Source organism: Zootermopsis nevadensis, unplaced genomic scaffold (genome assembly GCF_977971745.1).
Source record: "Zootermopsis nevadensis isolate Lab colony 2312 unplaced genomic scaffold, Znev_1.0 Znev_ptg000021l, whole genome shotgun sequence".
In the NCBI taxonomy this organism is placed as follows: Eukaryota; Metazoa; Arthropoda; class Insecta; order Blattodea; family Termopsidae; genus Zootermopsis; species Zootermopsis nevadensis.
This window is the reverse complement of record NW_028259153.1, coordinates 17,146,896-17,161,571: the sequence shown is the minus strand read 5'-3', so window position 1 is coordinate 17,161,571 and position 14,676 is coordinate 17,146,896. Positions and strand designations below refer to the sequence as shown.

The 14,676-nt window shown below is 35.8% G+C and overlaps 2 protein-coding genes across 4 annotated transcripts; one reads left to right on the top strand and one right to left on the bottom strand.

Annotated features, from left to right (window-relative positions):
• Positions 1–64: 64 nt before the first annotated feature.
• LOC110840714 (carbonyl reductase [NADPH] 1) lies at positions 65–7,367 on the top strand. Of its 3 annotated transcripts, none has more exons than XM_087352558.1 (6): positions 65–115; positions 1,629–1,757; positions 3,114–3,245; positions 3,347–3,585; positions 4,776–4,981; positions 5,817–7,367. In XM_087352558.1, the coding sequence occupies exons 1-6, from the start codon at positions 80–82 to the stop codon at positions 5,939–5,941; spliced, it is 867 nt and encodes a 288-aa protein (XP_087208684.1). In that variant the 5' UTR covers positions 65–79; the 3' UTR covers positions 5,942–7,367. The 3 variants fall into 3 exon arrangements, with proteins under 3 accessions (XP_087208684.1, XP_087208685.1, XP_021941630.1); XM_022085938.2 differs by lacking the exon at positions 65–115 and adding an exon at positions 122–339; XM_087352559.1 differs by lacking the exon at positions 3,114–3,245.
• A 1,364-nt stretch (positions 7,368–8,731) lies between these two features.
• Sgf11 (SAGA associated factor 11kDa) lies at positions 8,732–10,388 on the bottom strand. Its single transcript, XM_022085950.2, has one exon. It carries the CDS (start codon positions 10,157–10,159, stop codon positions 9,122–9,124), a length of 1,038 nt encoding a protein of 345 aa, XP_021941642.1. The 5' UTR covers positions 10,160–10,388; the 3' UTR covers positions 8,732–9,121.
• Between the last annotated feature and the right edge of the window lie 4,288 nt (positions 10,389–14,676).

Below are 14,676 nucleotides of genomic sequence, written 5' to 3'. Positions count from 1 at the left end.
CAACGGATCATATAGGTTATTATCTATGATTGTGACGACGGGTTGCTCTCTAATCAAGACAAGTGGATAAGTGAGATTGATGGCTGCGTTGGCCACACTGTTGGAATTTGGTGCTGTAAGGCATGAGCGTATTGGCGAAATTTGTGCTGTGTGTGTTTTGTAGATAGATCATTTTGACCTTGAATTCAAGATTACATGTCATCCTATTCAATTTACGGTTTTATTTTTGGATCTCATTGTGGAACAGATAATTCGTTTCTGTTCCCTAGTATTTCATTAAGTAATTCTTTACAATTTTTTCGTTTCTAATTGCTGTATTCTGCAATGAAGGTTGCTATAGTAAGTGCTTACTATACAGCATGCTTGAATACAAAGTTTCATTTTATATAGTATGTCACTGAGCAGTTCATACAGTGCTGCATTGACCTGTGTTTGTTGTTGCTAGTTTGCAACCAGTTTTATCACTTATGGTTCTGTACCTTGTGGGATTTGGGTTATATTTCCTGTTAGACATACTACACTTAATCATTGTAATATGTATCTAGCACCCCCATTCACCCCGTAGATGCATGTGTAGCTCGAACAATTCATTTACTCTGTGAATCCAGTTAAGTTTTGGGCCATTGCAGCTAGAATATTTGTATTTTTTCTGCATTGCTGTAATAATAATAATAATAATAATTTATTTACATTCCATGGATCCATAAGACAGTCAGATGACAATAGGATCTGGAAAAAGTCATAATAATAATAATACAATACATATTATAAAGTACAATTCAAACTATTATATAAATTTCACATAATACAAAACAAAGTATTCACCTAGAGAAATGATAAGCTACAAATAGATCTACCCATTACACACAAGAAAAATTTATCATTTATTTGTAAACAACATAAATTCATTGACAGAGTAAAAGGAGTGTGTAATTAAGTATCTTTTTAATGCTACCTTAAATTGCTCCTTCTTATTTACAAGACTTGTGAGATTTGATGGTAGACTGTTGAAAATTTTGATTCCTGCATAATATGCACTCTTCTGTTGAATGATATTTCAAAACATTCACACCAGACTTTGGTCACAGGCAGTTTCCATATATAACATCTAATTTGTATTAGCTGCTGATTCTGATTCTGATAGTTGTGATAGGGAGTACTGCTATACAACAGATAAACATATTGAATTATATGAGGGGAAGAATTTTAAGAATATAATAGAATAGAATTTGCATTCCATAGATCCTTTATAGTCTTAAGCCAAGGATGTAGAATATGTCATAGCACAAATACAATACTTGTTTCTAATATAAATTACATAGCTGTATGACAGTAATTTGCAGTCAGCTTCAGTGATACTGCAAAAATAATTATACAAGATTGCACTAAAATGTAGTTTTAAAAGGGCATTTAAATAAAATCTGATAAAATTTTATTACACTTATTTAAATGTCATTGCAAGGGATTAAATTTGTAAATACAAAAACCTCACTCTCTGTGAAATTTCTTGAGTGTACAGAATAATCTGTAAGGACCTATTGGATCATGAATTTGTTTTTTAGTTTAGGGATATATAGGAATCCATTTGTTATTTTGTAAGGTACACATTTATTTTCATTGTGTTCTAGGTCACTGGTGGAAATAAAGGCATTGGATATGGCATTGTTAAGGGGTTGTGTGAGAAGTTCAATGGAACTGTATATTTGACAGCCAGAAATGTCGGAAGAGGTGAAGCAGCAGTTGCAGAACTTAAAAAGGTTGCTTGTGTACTTCATGTACACAGAAAATAAAATAACCAGCTTTGCTTTTATCATGTCTTGTGGTTAATATGTTGCATAGAATACTAACCTTTATACCAAGAAGGTAGTCTCAGTTCTTCAGATTTCTTTGTTATTAGGAAGTGTGTTAGAAAATGTAATTTGCTTTTTTGTTGCCCTTCTGCCCTTATTTTATAAGGATAGGTTTATGTGTGATCATCCCATTTCTCTCAATAACTTCTGAATCAGTAAATGGATTTTGACAGAATGTGATGATATTATGCTGTTGAAAGCTACCCTCAGCTTTCAGTGTTTTAATACTGCTAAAGTTGGGAGAATTGCTGAGGAAATACTGGTAACATCATAAAATTTGTGTGAAGCTTTCAGTGTTGTAGCAATAACAAATGGACCTCCTGAGCTTTGTGTGTGAAATTTAGCATGATGGTTGATCATAAATACAAATTTTTTGTTAAGTATTTTTATATGGTAACATGGCAGCATTATAAAATTTTGACAGATATCATTCATTTATCCAGTAGATAAATGTACAATTGATATTACATATGTCAAATATTAAAATATGTTAAAATGAGTGCAATGTTGATTGGTTGTTTGGTTTGGCATTTTTTTAAAATCATTATTTATAATTATTCTTACCTCAGATACATCTGTTGAAGGATTTGAAAGTTGTGTAAGAAACGAGATAACCACGCTGGTTGGCTGGTGATAGATACTGTTTGACTTTTTGACAAGTATTTTTTAAGTGATACTTTAGAATGTCCCATTATTGTTGAGTAATTTTGTAGTTTTCTCTATAAAATGTAGAAAGATCCTCCCATATAGTGATTATTTATAACAAGATAGCTTTTAAGATTTTATTTAAACTCTTGTATTTACATAGTTACATTTTATAACACATTTTTACAAATAATGGAGCTTCCAGCATGGTGCGACATCAATTATGAAGTCCATAATCAAATTCTTTAATATAAAGTCTCCAGCTTAACATTTCTTTGTTTGCCACAGCATGGTATCTCATCCTTGGTTCACTACCATTCATACCATTCCATTGTCTGTAAGGACATATGATAGAACTATTATTGCTGAATCACACCAAACACAATAACAATTTTGTATTTATGTTCCCTTTAACACAAAAGAATGTAATATGGAAAAGTGGTATAAGGAGATTTACTTCATTTATAGTTTTACCCTGAAAATGAGAGTGTATAAATTAAACAAAATATAGTATGTGATGAAATTACTTGTTTAAATTCTAATCTGGAAGCATCCTTTGTTTGTACGTGACACCTAGCACCACCCAGCTGTTAACTAATCAAAACTGTACATTTATAGTTAGGACTGAAGCCCAAGTTTCACCAGTTGGATATTACTGATCAAAATAGTTTGGATACATTTTATGATTACATGAAGAAGGAATATGGTGGAATTGATGTTTTGGTTAATAATGCTGCTATAGCATATAAGGTAAGATAAGAACATGTTCTTTCAAGATTTATCTGAAGAAAGCTATAGAACACATCATGAAATAAACTAAGAAACGAATAAGAAACATTGATTTGTTGTAGGTTACTGCTACTGAGCCATTTGGGGAGCAAGCTAAGAACACACTGCATGTGAATTACTTCTCCTTGTTGAATGCTTGTCACACATTGTTTCCATTGTTGAACCCCCATGCACGGGTTGTCAACTTATCAAGTTCGGCTGGTCATCTGGCCAGAATTCCAGGACAGAAACTGAAAAAGAAACTTTCCAGCCCAACTCTCACAGAGGATCAACTGTCTGACCTTATGAAGCAGTTCATAGAGTTAGTTTAATGTATTTACATTTCAGTAGGTGAATAAAATAGTGTATCCAGTTTTGTTTGTCAGTAGTAGTTATAGTTGTTATAATTTAGTTTGTGGGATTCACATCTCAAGATTAGATTGTTACAGTTGAGACCAGGTTATGAGTCCAGGTTAGTTTTGCAGCCCATTGTCTACCCACATGTTCTACCTGCAGTAAACCATATTATCAGAAATGTACAAGGTGTGATAGAAATCCTGGACAGGTTTTTTTTCTTTATACTTGGCATTTAGTGGCTGTTCCAGCCTAACATCTTCATTGGCCTCATCACAAAAGTCCAGTGATTCTGCCATTGTTGTAAGCAAATGTGCATGTTCTGAACTGATTTTCCTTTTATTTTAATTGAATATTCCCCTTGAGTGCCACCTTCTGTACAAAGAAACTAACAGAATTAAGTAAGAGGAGAAAAAAATAAGTCAGAAAATAAGAATAACCATTAAAGGTAAGTCTGTGATTTAATTCTTTGCCGAGGAAACAGAATTGCTTTGTACAGTTCCTGAATTAAAAAAATAATAATTAGATTACTGGTAAAATGTTTAATTATTGATGAATGAAGAAATGTTTAACTAGCCAGTGTTTCCAACTGCTATGTGATGTCTTAATTATTATTGTAGGAATAGTGGGAGAAAAATATGGAATTTTCTAATACATGCTGATAAATTTCAGCAGTGCAGTTGCTTTTTTAATGTTAAAATTTCTGAGGATGGAACATTGTTTTGCACCAGTTGTTTTAACAGTTTAACTTTGCTTGGAATTGATGCTGTGTTATGTCAACAGTTCTGCTAGTCCACTACCACTAGAACTGTTATTCATCTTTATTGTATAAAACCTATTTGGAATAACATTTATTGCCAACTAAATTGTAATAAACTTACTTCACTTAAGCAAGAGTTTTGAGTGTTGAAGTTATCACTTTGGTACCTATAGCAAACCATGGTCACGTTCCCAGACCAGCCATTTTCAGGTTCTTTACGAACCACAGGCATTTTCATGTTTTAGAATACCAGACCAAAGGAATTACATTCTTGTTGCATGTCCAAAGCATAACTTGTTTTTGATGCTTTGGTGTAATTATAATATTTTACTGCTACTATCACCATTTTTGCCACCAGTAGTGTTGTAAGGTGGTTCTGCTTCCCTCTGTATTTGCAGAAGTGCCACAGAAGGGAAGCATCAGCAGGATGGCTGGCCTAATTCAGCATACTCAGTGTCAAAAGTTGCAGTGAGTGCTCTAACATTTATTCAGCAACATGCATTTGATGCTGATCCTCGGGAGGACCTCGTAGTGAATGCTGTTCATCCTGGATATGTGGATACTGACATGACAAGTCACAAGGGACCTCTGACCATAGAAGAAGGTAATCACAATGACAAGAATATGCAACACCATAACTTTTTTCTTACATACCCAAAGAATATGTTTAAAAACTTAGTGGCACAAGGTGATTTTTATTCTGTATATTTTGTAAAAGGAATAATCATTATTAAAGTTCTGTTCAAAACAGATTTGTAGATTTTATGTTACTGTGAACATGTTATTGGTTGCATCTCTGGTTTATGGAAGAACATTTGGTACTTTGTAGTTTCTGTTAAATTTCTATTGAAATTTTATGTTTAAGGATTGCTGTATTTCAGATTGTGCACATTTTTGAGTGATGTAGTTCTTTATTAATTCACTTAGGTGCTATTTATTTTTGGAAATCATGCCTTTCACATTTTATATTGGCTTCAGTTGTAGCTGCATGTGTACAGTAGTGCAAGTAAAGTGTGTGGGGTGAGTGGTTCAGTGCACAGAATAATATACAAATAGAGCAAAAGGGAGAAAATTGTATTCCTGGAACATTTATGAGATGGTGGAAACACCTTAATCCTTGGTCATGAAAACATGTTCAGATGGAAAATTACATAAAGTATACAACAACAGTTGTTATGTTTTTTTAAAAAAAGAAGTCAAAAGGTGACTACATCAACCACAGTACTGTAATCAAATTCAGAGTAAGCCAAGAAGAAACATCACACTTTTGTTTTTTGGTCAGTTATATATTTCCTGTGACATAACCTCTTCTGTTCTTATACCACCAAAACTCTGTATATTATAAGACTTTTTATGTGTCAATTTACAATGTACATTTGATTTCAGGCATGCAGTGTGTGTGTGTGTAATTAAGTGAAATATTGTACTTTTATTTGCAGGTGCAGATGCAGCAGTTTATCTGGCACTTCTTCCTATAAATGTAAAATCACCCCGTGGATGCTATGTATGGAGCAACAGAGACATTGTTGATTGGGTAAAAGGCCCCACTCCTGGGCCATACTAGATTAAGCCACATAATGGAGCAAACATCCATATTGTTGTTTTAATTTTTCTTTTTTCCCCATTCTTTATATTCCTTATGTAGTTTGCTGGATTTTATTAGCATTTTTGAAATTAATTGTGATTACTCTGAGAATGACTGATCTATTGAAATACTGTACCAACCAAATGGAAGAAAAGTATGACAATGTGAGTAAACAATGTGTGTATATATATATAATGTTGTAATCACATTGAACTCACTATCTTCAGAAAGATGGTACAGTAAAATTTCCGCTTTTAAGTTCCACATAGTTAGCACGTTGTAGTAGGTACTGATCATAGGGTGCTTGATCTGAATTGTTGTCTTTGGAGTATGACTGGTTTTTTCCCCCATTTCCTCAGCCTTTTCAAGTGAATGGTATGTTTTACCTTAAAATAGCCCTTAACCAAATTTTCCCAAATCCATTCCAGTTCACTGTTAATAATAACATCAGTATGTGACTTGTGAAGTTAACAGAACTTTGTTAAAAATCCTAATACTCTCTGATATAATGAAAAAAAGTTTAGTCCTTGTAAGATACAGTACAGTATTCAGGTATAACCCTCTTATAAAGAACTTCTACATAGTCATCCAAGAATATGGGTATTCTGAATTTTAAACTGTGGTTTTACTATATTTTGAGTTCTTATACTAGTAGACATATCTTTTGTTTCATATAGTGTGTGAAATTGGGTCTCTCTTGTGGGCAGAGTAAATTGAGTGTGCTTGAGAATGATGATTTTTTAGATATAAAAATGCATTTACTTTTGTGCCTAAGAGAATGGATTTCTTGTATGGCTACATTCAGAAGAAATAAAGTAAAAAATAAATAGCATTAAATGAAAAATGTCTGATAAGGTAAATTTATGCGATTAACAAGGCTTGAAAGTAAATAAACAGCCTCCAATGCTATAAATAGAGTCAATAAAAATATCAATTGTTTTCTGTTACTGTGGTATGTAAGTACTTTTACATTTCTTACCATATGTGATTCAAATGTACTGGTATTAATTGTGTTTGGTATTGTAACAAATTAGGAAATGTAAGTTATGCAATAATTTCAGAAAATTGTAATAAGATGAAATGTAAAATGGCATCTGTGTCTATTTGCACCATGAATTCTTACTGGACACATGGAGATAATATTCCACATGTTCTTAACTTTGGCAATTTGTGGAGTGGTCAGCCATTGCCACCTGCCTTTCGCACCATTTGGAAAAGCTGGGTGGGCCTCAGAACTGGCCAAAATATAATGGCTCTGCAGTCAGGAAATGAACCCTGGTCATCCAGCTCAGTCTGACATTTCACTGATTGCATAACTTTGGTTAACAAAATGTTTATAAAGATGAGATGTGTTTATGTAAAGCATGTTACTTTTACTGAAAGGTTAAAAAATGTGGTTTATGCATTTGCGCCATTTCATATGTAAGGGAATTCCGTCTTTTACTCCTTCCATTCATAAAAGATAGATATATCCTTACACCCTTTCCTATCATTCATTCAGCAGTATTATGCATAAAATAATTTTTACATCAATTTGTTACAACTGAATTTGAAATTAATATGTGGCAGGAAAACTGGCCCATATATATGGTATGATTCAAACATCAGGTAGTTTACTCTCGAAAAATTGCCACTAGGAGAAAAGAAGAAAAAACAAATGCTTTTAGGTAGTAAAACCAAATTAAAATTTGCAGAGAATAATTTGTAGCATTAAGCTGGGTGCAGGTTAATAATTTTCTAAATGTATGGAATAACTCTTCATTTTTCAGAAATACCTACCTTATAAGATGGTCCAATCCACAATGCACACCCTATAATACATTCATCACTAAGTCAAGTTACTCAAAATTTTGATGCCAGCTTTCACTTAACCAGAAGAAAGACACGAGAAGTATGTCACCCTATATAATTAAACTACACGTTCTAATTTCACTGGGCAGGTAGCATTATACTGGACATACATTTAATGCCTTGGTCTGATAAAGTTAGTGAACTTCTTTGAAATTCTGTGTCTGTGTTCTGCATTTTGTTTTTGTTATTAGTCATGATGTGCAGATTCAAATTTAATATCAAACTGCTAGAATGTGCATCAAAATAATTTAAGCATGTCATAGTCATTTTAATTTTAAAAATGTTATGTATGTTTTGAAATGTACAAAACAATAATTCTGCCTGTTTTGTACGGGTCTCTTACAATGCGGGAGGAACATAGATTACAGGTGTTTGAGGAGGATATTTGGGCCTAGGAGAGAAGACGATGAGGTCTGGAGAAAACTACATAATGACGAACTTAAAAATCTGTACTCCTCCCCCAGTACTGTCAGGGTGATTAAGTGGAGAATAATGAGATGGGCGGGGCAGGTAGTGTGCATCAGGTATTGGTTGGGAAGCCTGAGGGCAGGAAACCGCTGGGGAGACCTAGATGTAGATGGGAGGATAATGTCTGGTGAGATCTATGGGAGATAGGAGTTGAAGGAGACTGGATTTTGTTGGCCCAGGACATGGTCTGGTGGAGGGCTTTTGTTAATTCGGTGATGAACCTTTGGTTTTGGTAAGCCATCTAGTTAGTTATGTATGTTGTGAAGATTCTTTCTTGTTAATTAACCTTCAAAATATGAAACATTCATTATCAGGTGTTTTCTGAATCAAGCATACACATGTGGGGGGGGGGGGGGGGGGGTGTGTGTGTAATATACTGAATCTACATCCTGACTTGCATGTCACTTAACCAATGTAAATAATGTTTTATAGAACATCAAAATGGAAATATTGATGCAGTATATGTCATTTTATTATGACAATAAAACTGTCATACATTTCATCTCAGACCTATTTAATAAATATTAAATTTCAACAGTAAGCCTGTAACATTAATCAGGGTAATTTATGTATTACCCTCTCAGCAAATATAGAATTAGAAATATTATTATTAAAGACGGTAAAGAGGGTTAGTAACCCAGTTCATTGTTTATGAACAGCCTAACTACATGGTATTTACTAGCATAAAAAACTTATTTTAACAGTGTTTCACCACAAAATATTTAATCCTATTATCATCACCTTACATACATCTACATCATATAATATGCAGTCATAGATTTGCAGATCTAAGTTATAATTTAAGACCATAGAAAGTGAGAGGCCTATGATGACTTTTCATTAATCCCCTTGTGAATGGTGATTATTTGAGAAGTTTGGTGAGCTTTTGTGACCCTTAGTAGAGTTTTTGCTCTTGGATTTTGGAAGTTTCTCTCTCTTCTTTGATGATGAGGAGCTGGTAGAAGCAGAATCAGCTGGTGATGATGTGTTTGAATGTTCCTGTTCCCAACTACGACCTAAGGATTCTCGCATACTCTGACTGTCACCTTCTTCATAAGTGTCCACATCAACTTGTATTATGTCAGGTGTTGCATTAACGTCGGATATCTGGGAGCCAAGAAGGGAAGCTCTCACAGCACGCCGCTGATCATCTGAATGCTGAGGGCATCTCATGGAACGTGTGCACAGCCTTCTTGTATGCTCTGAGATGACACCACAAATTTGCATTAGAAGAGTTTTCTTTTCCTCATATGTCATACCATCATAATTCATGTTTGAAGAGTTTATGTTAGACGAGCTGATTTCTGTACTCACATTATTCTCAACAGTCACGTCACCATTGCGTACTGTTTTCTGATTCTTTGAACGTCGTGTTCCATTCCTATCTCGCTTCTTTCGCCGTCGGTCTGGAGTCGCAGTCCAGTCAGCATCATCTTCATCATCACTCATCATTCCACTATATGCTACACTTTCTTTGCTGTTGTTTGCAATCCTGCGGCTTGCAATTCGTGAACTGTTTCGACCCATCCCCATGCATTTCGCTAGATGGGGTGCAAAACGGGAAGCAGCTAAGCTATGCTTACATGTAGGGCAATAACAAATGCATTCTTGTGCTTTTTTTATTGGTTGCTGACCAAATATATCCACATCAGTACCATCCACTATTTCGCAGTTTGTTTTTTCTTCCTGCAATCCATCTTCTAAGTCAAATAAGCCAGCTTTAGCAGCATGATGAACTTCAAAAACAACTCCTAGAATGACATCATCAACAAGTTTTTCAAACACACTATTTGCTGCCAATATTACATTTTCAGGGTTACTCATATAAAGCTTAAACTGTCTTATAAGTTCCATCTCCTTTTCTTCAGTCGTTGCCATTCTACGTATTATGTAATTCCTTATACCACATGTCAAAACATATCTGTACAGCACCTGAAAGTCACACAACTATAAACGAAGCACAGTACCACACACACACACACACACACAGAAACAATGAAAACCTAACATACGGCAATATCTGACACTCCCACATCTGCATCCTACTACTCATTGATCTCGGTTAATACCAACATAAATAACCACGAACTACACACCATAGATGAAATGAAACCCACAGTTAAAATAACTACAAGCCACTTCTATGATCTGTGCCGCAGTCGAGCTGGCTGAAATTTGAAATACGTACATATAGGCACAGAAGTACACTTTTTTCATCGTGCGTAGTTATCATACAGGTACAAGTAACAAGTACTGAAGGTTCGTTTAGTGGGTTTAATGGTATGGTTTACACGCCGTAGAAAACGCTGTAGTTAACAGCCGCACTAAATCAGAGCACGAGGTTCTCATGGCGGTCGAGGTACAAATTATTGATAACTTTATCCCTGAAAATATTTTGCTCCGAAATTTTAATTACCATCTACAGATTACAACCAAAAGATCTAAATTGACTAATTTGTCAGCTGTCTGGATTATGGACATAGCCATAACGAAAATTAAATTATAAACTTGCTTATTATAAAAGTTTCTATTAGACCATACGTTATGCAGCATTTTTCCCGCCGCTAGAACATGAAATCCTGCCTTGTTTTTGGTGTGTTAAGTTGGCATTACCTCATAAGCCTGCTCCACAGATGAAATTCCATTGTGCAGTCTCTACGTGTTTTTCTTGTGGGTGATTACACGTATAATGGGATCCAGCGATTTTGGCCGCTGAACTTTGTGAATAGGAACCTCGGAGCGAGTCACCAGAAGTATCTAGCGATATTATTTAACTGTTTTTATTTGCTTCAAATTCATTTGCTCTTTAACTTATTAAACGAATTTCTTCAACGGTAGTAAAATTCTTCATAAAAATGTTGCCGGTTATATCTTCACAGTATTCTGAACAGCTATTTTTCATTGTTTCAGAATGCCGGCGTTGATCTGCCATTTAACACTAATGGCTGACTACTAGTTCTGCAAGAAACTGTCTGGAAGAAGTTTGGAATATTCTGTTGGGATTGTTCTTGGCCTGTTGTTATCTGTACGTGTCCACATATGTTGTCCAGACATTTTGCCAGCACAGACACCCTACGGCAGTTTTTGAGTTTTGTCTCTCAATAGAATTCACGTGCCCCAGTTTTAGTGGCGGGACGTGGGTATATCATTACTTGTATACCAAGAGCCAGTCCTCCTAGGAGGAATATGTCAGCAACCAGTGTTCTTCAACTGCAGGGTTAGTCGCTTTAAAACGTCAGTAGTGGCTTCCAAGATGATCGCGTTTCCCGGCCACTGCAACCCCCCACCCCAGACGCTCATTACAGAATGGCTCTGTTCTCACTCTGAGGACACATGAATATAGTTAATGTCTCAGAATGTAGTGTCCGAAGTATGTTCGAGCCATCGCAAACAAGGAAGATTCCTCTTAGAAGTCCTGGGTTTCAACTCTGTGGTAATGGTGAAGGTCTGCTGTGTTACGAAAGGCAACGTTCCGGTTTACAACGTTCACATGGATCGACAAGACACTGATTTGCTTGTGTGACACGTTTTCCGACACAACGAATATCACTGAACATGTCCGAACAGATTCATGTCGTTGAATAAATTGTGCTGTACAGTACTCCGATGATTTCTCAGTTATTGCGTTGTTCATAATGTTTTATAACATTTATAGTGGAAACTACTTTATTTATATAAGATTGAATCACATATTTATAGCATTTCTTTTGTAAAAAAGAATTGGGCTATGGTCAAGATTGTAACCAATTTAAAACACTGTATCTGTGAGAAAACAGAATCCGGTTTGCGAAGAGATGTCGTAAAACGGTAGACTACCTGTTGACAACCTAGCTAATCGCACATTTAGGTCAGCAGTTGCTGGGGAGGTATTGCTTGCTGCTTGCTGCTCAGGTTTTTGTCGCCTTTCTCTTGGATATCGATTGCTGGCCACGACGTTGTTCGTCGATAGTCGAGCCTTAAAGGGGGGAATGGGAGAAAGAGGAGGGAGAAAGTGGAGCTCTTCATATTCGCAGGATTTGAGGAACAACTAACTAAAATCATGTTTTTTGAGAAGGGTGTTATGAAGCTCGCAGCTCAGTCGTGGGATAGTGAATTGAGCCAGAGGCCCTAGACAAGATTTTTGTACCGAGAAGGTCAGTGGGAGTCTTAAATGAACCGCTGTAATTTATTTTCGGGTCCAAGTGATCCACATTTTCCGTACACCTGGCACTGTTCTTGATGTAATAACACTGTTTTATTACACAAAAAACCAGAATCCGGTTAGTTAGGGAGGAATATAGGTGTAAATGCAATGCAGTTCCAGACAATTAAGCTATCAAACCTGTTAGAATCGAATTATCCGGTATGGTGTTACTCTTTGTAAGATTGTGATAGAAGAATGTCAGGAATCATCAATGCAAGACAACGTGGAAGTTGGTCTTCTTGTTCTGTATGTTGGTATTGTAGCCATGTTCCTGGAAAGTCAATTAAATAAGCTACAATTAAGCTTTTCGATATTCACTAAATCACAACTCGTAACACAGGCATATAAGAAGGATGGAACGGGCGAAGAGAGAAAGAAGGGAAATACAAAAACGAAAGAGGAAAATATATCGGTATTCCATAGTTAGTCTCATGAATTGTCCCAGAGACTTCGCATAACTACGAAAATCCTGCCTCTGGTTCGAGCCGTATCTTTCAAAGCACCGCTCATTGATTTGTTCAGAGAATTGTACTTGTCAGCAGAATCCGTGTCCCTGCCCAGACCACATCCCCTCAAAATATAGCACAGATTACACCAAATGCACTTGCCTTGGTGTAACCGAATGCTTCTGCAAGGATACTACCGAATATTGAAACGCCTGTTGCCTCGATCCTATGGATGATTCTTGCATCCCATTAGTTATTCTGGCAAAATGTTTGGTCTGGGAAGGCAATGTGTCGAATAGTTTACATCTACAGGCCAGAATATCTCCTGCGGTATGCTACATAAAGATGTGTCCCGTATGTGCAGGAACAACGTGAGCTGCAGGTACTTCAGGCGCTATACGTTATGCGTTGTCAAAACTTCTGATGACCTTGTTCCCCTCCATGTCTGTTTTAAACACTTAAATAGATTCTGGCCGCTGTCATATTTCTGTTAATGCTATTAACATTTTGATATGTGTGCTTATTTAATATAAAAATCGTACTTTATTGAATGTTCTGTCATATGTGTGAGTTCTGCTATATTACCCTACTTCATAAATTACAGTGTTTGATTTCTACCTCTCATAAATATTTGTATTTTTAGCCTTATTCTAGAATCAAAACGAAGTAAAGATTTGTGGTTTCATTCATCTCTGCGTCCTAATATTTGTTTAAAGAACTGACTAATCTTTTTTAAACCTGGTATGAAAATCATGTCCTTAAGCAACGGCACATTCATACGATTGAGATGAAAGTTACAACTGCACTGCAAGAGTTTTCGCGCGGAATCGAGTTCGAAGACGTCCGAATTGATAGTGATGTCTATCATGTTTATTGTACTCGCGCGAAATGCGTGTCCGATATTTCTAATGAAAGCAGTATACACTTTTGCTCCACAAATATGGATCCTGAATTAGAATTATATTTATCTGAAAATGTGTTGGTAAGGCCATTTTTTAAGGCCACAGGGTAACAGAGGTTTACCACATATATACTGCAATCAATTCCACTGTTGAGAATACATTTGTTCGCGCACTCTTCTCGACTTCACGCTAAGACGCTTGGATTGTAACCTTATCCTTAACGTGAGGAGCGAGGTTTTATTATATTGCGTATCTTGTCCATGAAGTCACAAGAGCATGGAAGCCTTACTACTGTTAAACAAATGGCAGCAGATATTACACTGCAATTTTTTCTCACATAGAATCGTAAAAGTTTGTAGATTGTACAAAAACAATAAAACTCTCATGCTGAAATGTCGGTCTATCAGGAGGGTTACAAACAGCGGACCTCCAAATAAGGATGCTAACCATTAATATCGTTTTGGACTGGTGAGAAGGCGAAGAAAGTAATGAATACCAACGGAATCTGGAGAGATATAAAACAACTCTAGCGTTGCTTCATGTTGTAGATGTGGAACGCACAGAATTTCCTTATCATTCTGTGCCTTGCGTCACTTCGATAATCGTTCCGATCTTCATGCCCTTGGCCTTGGAAAGGTTTCGTAGATTTCGGGTCTTGATTTATCGGAAATGAGTCGAGAAAGCTGAACCCTGGACTTAGAACCCTTCGGTAAAAAGTGATAGTAGTGTTCAAACAGTTTAACATTAAAAAATATATGTTGATATTTGGCGCTTGTTTTATAAAGTTATTAAATAATTAATCATCGTTGCTCTATAGCCAAGATGATGTTTGGCTTCTGAACGTATGAAGTTGGACGAAACATT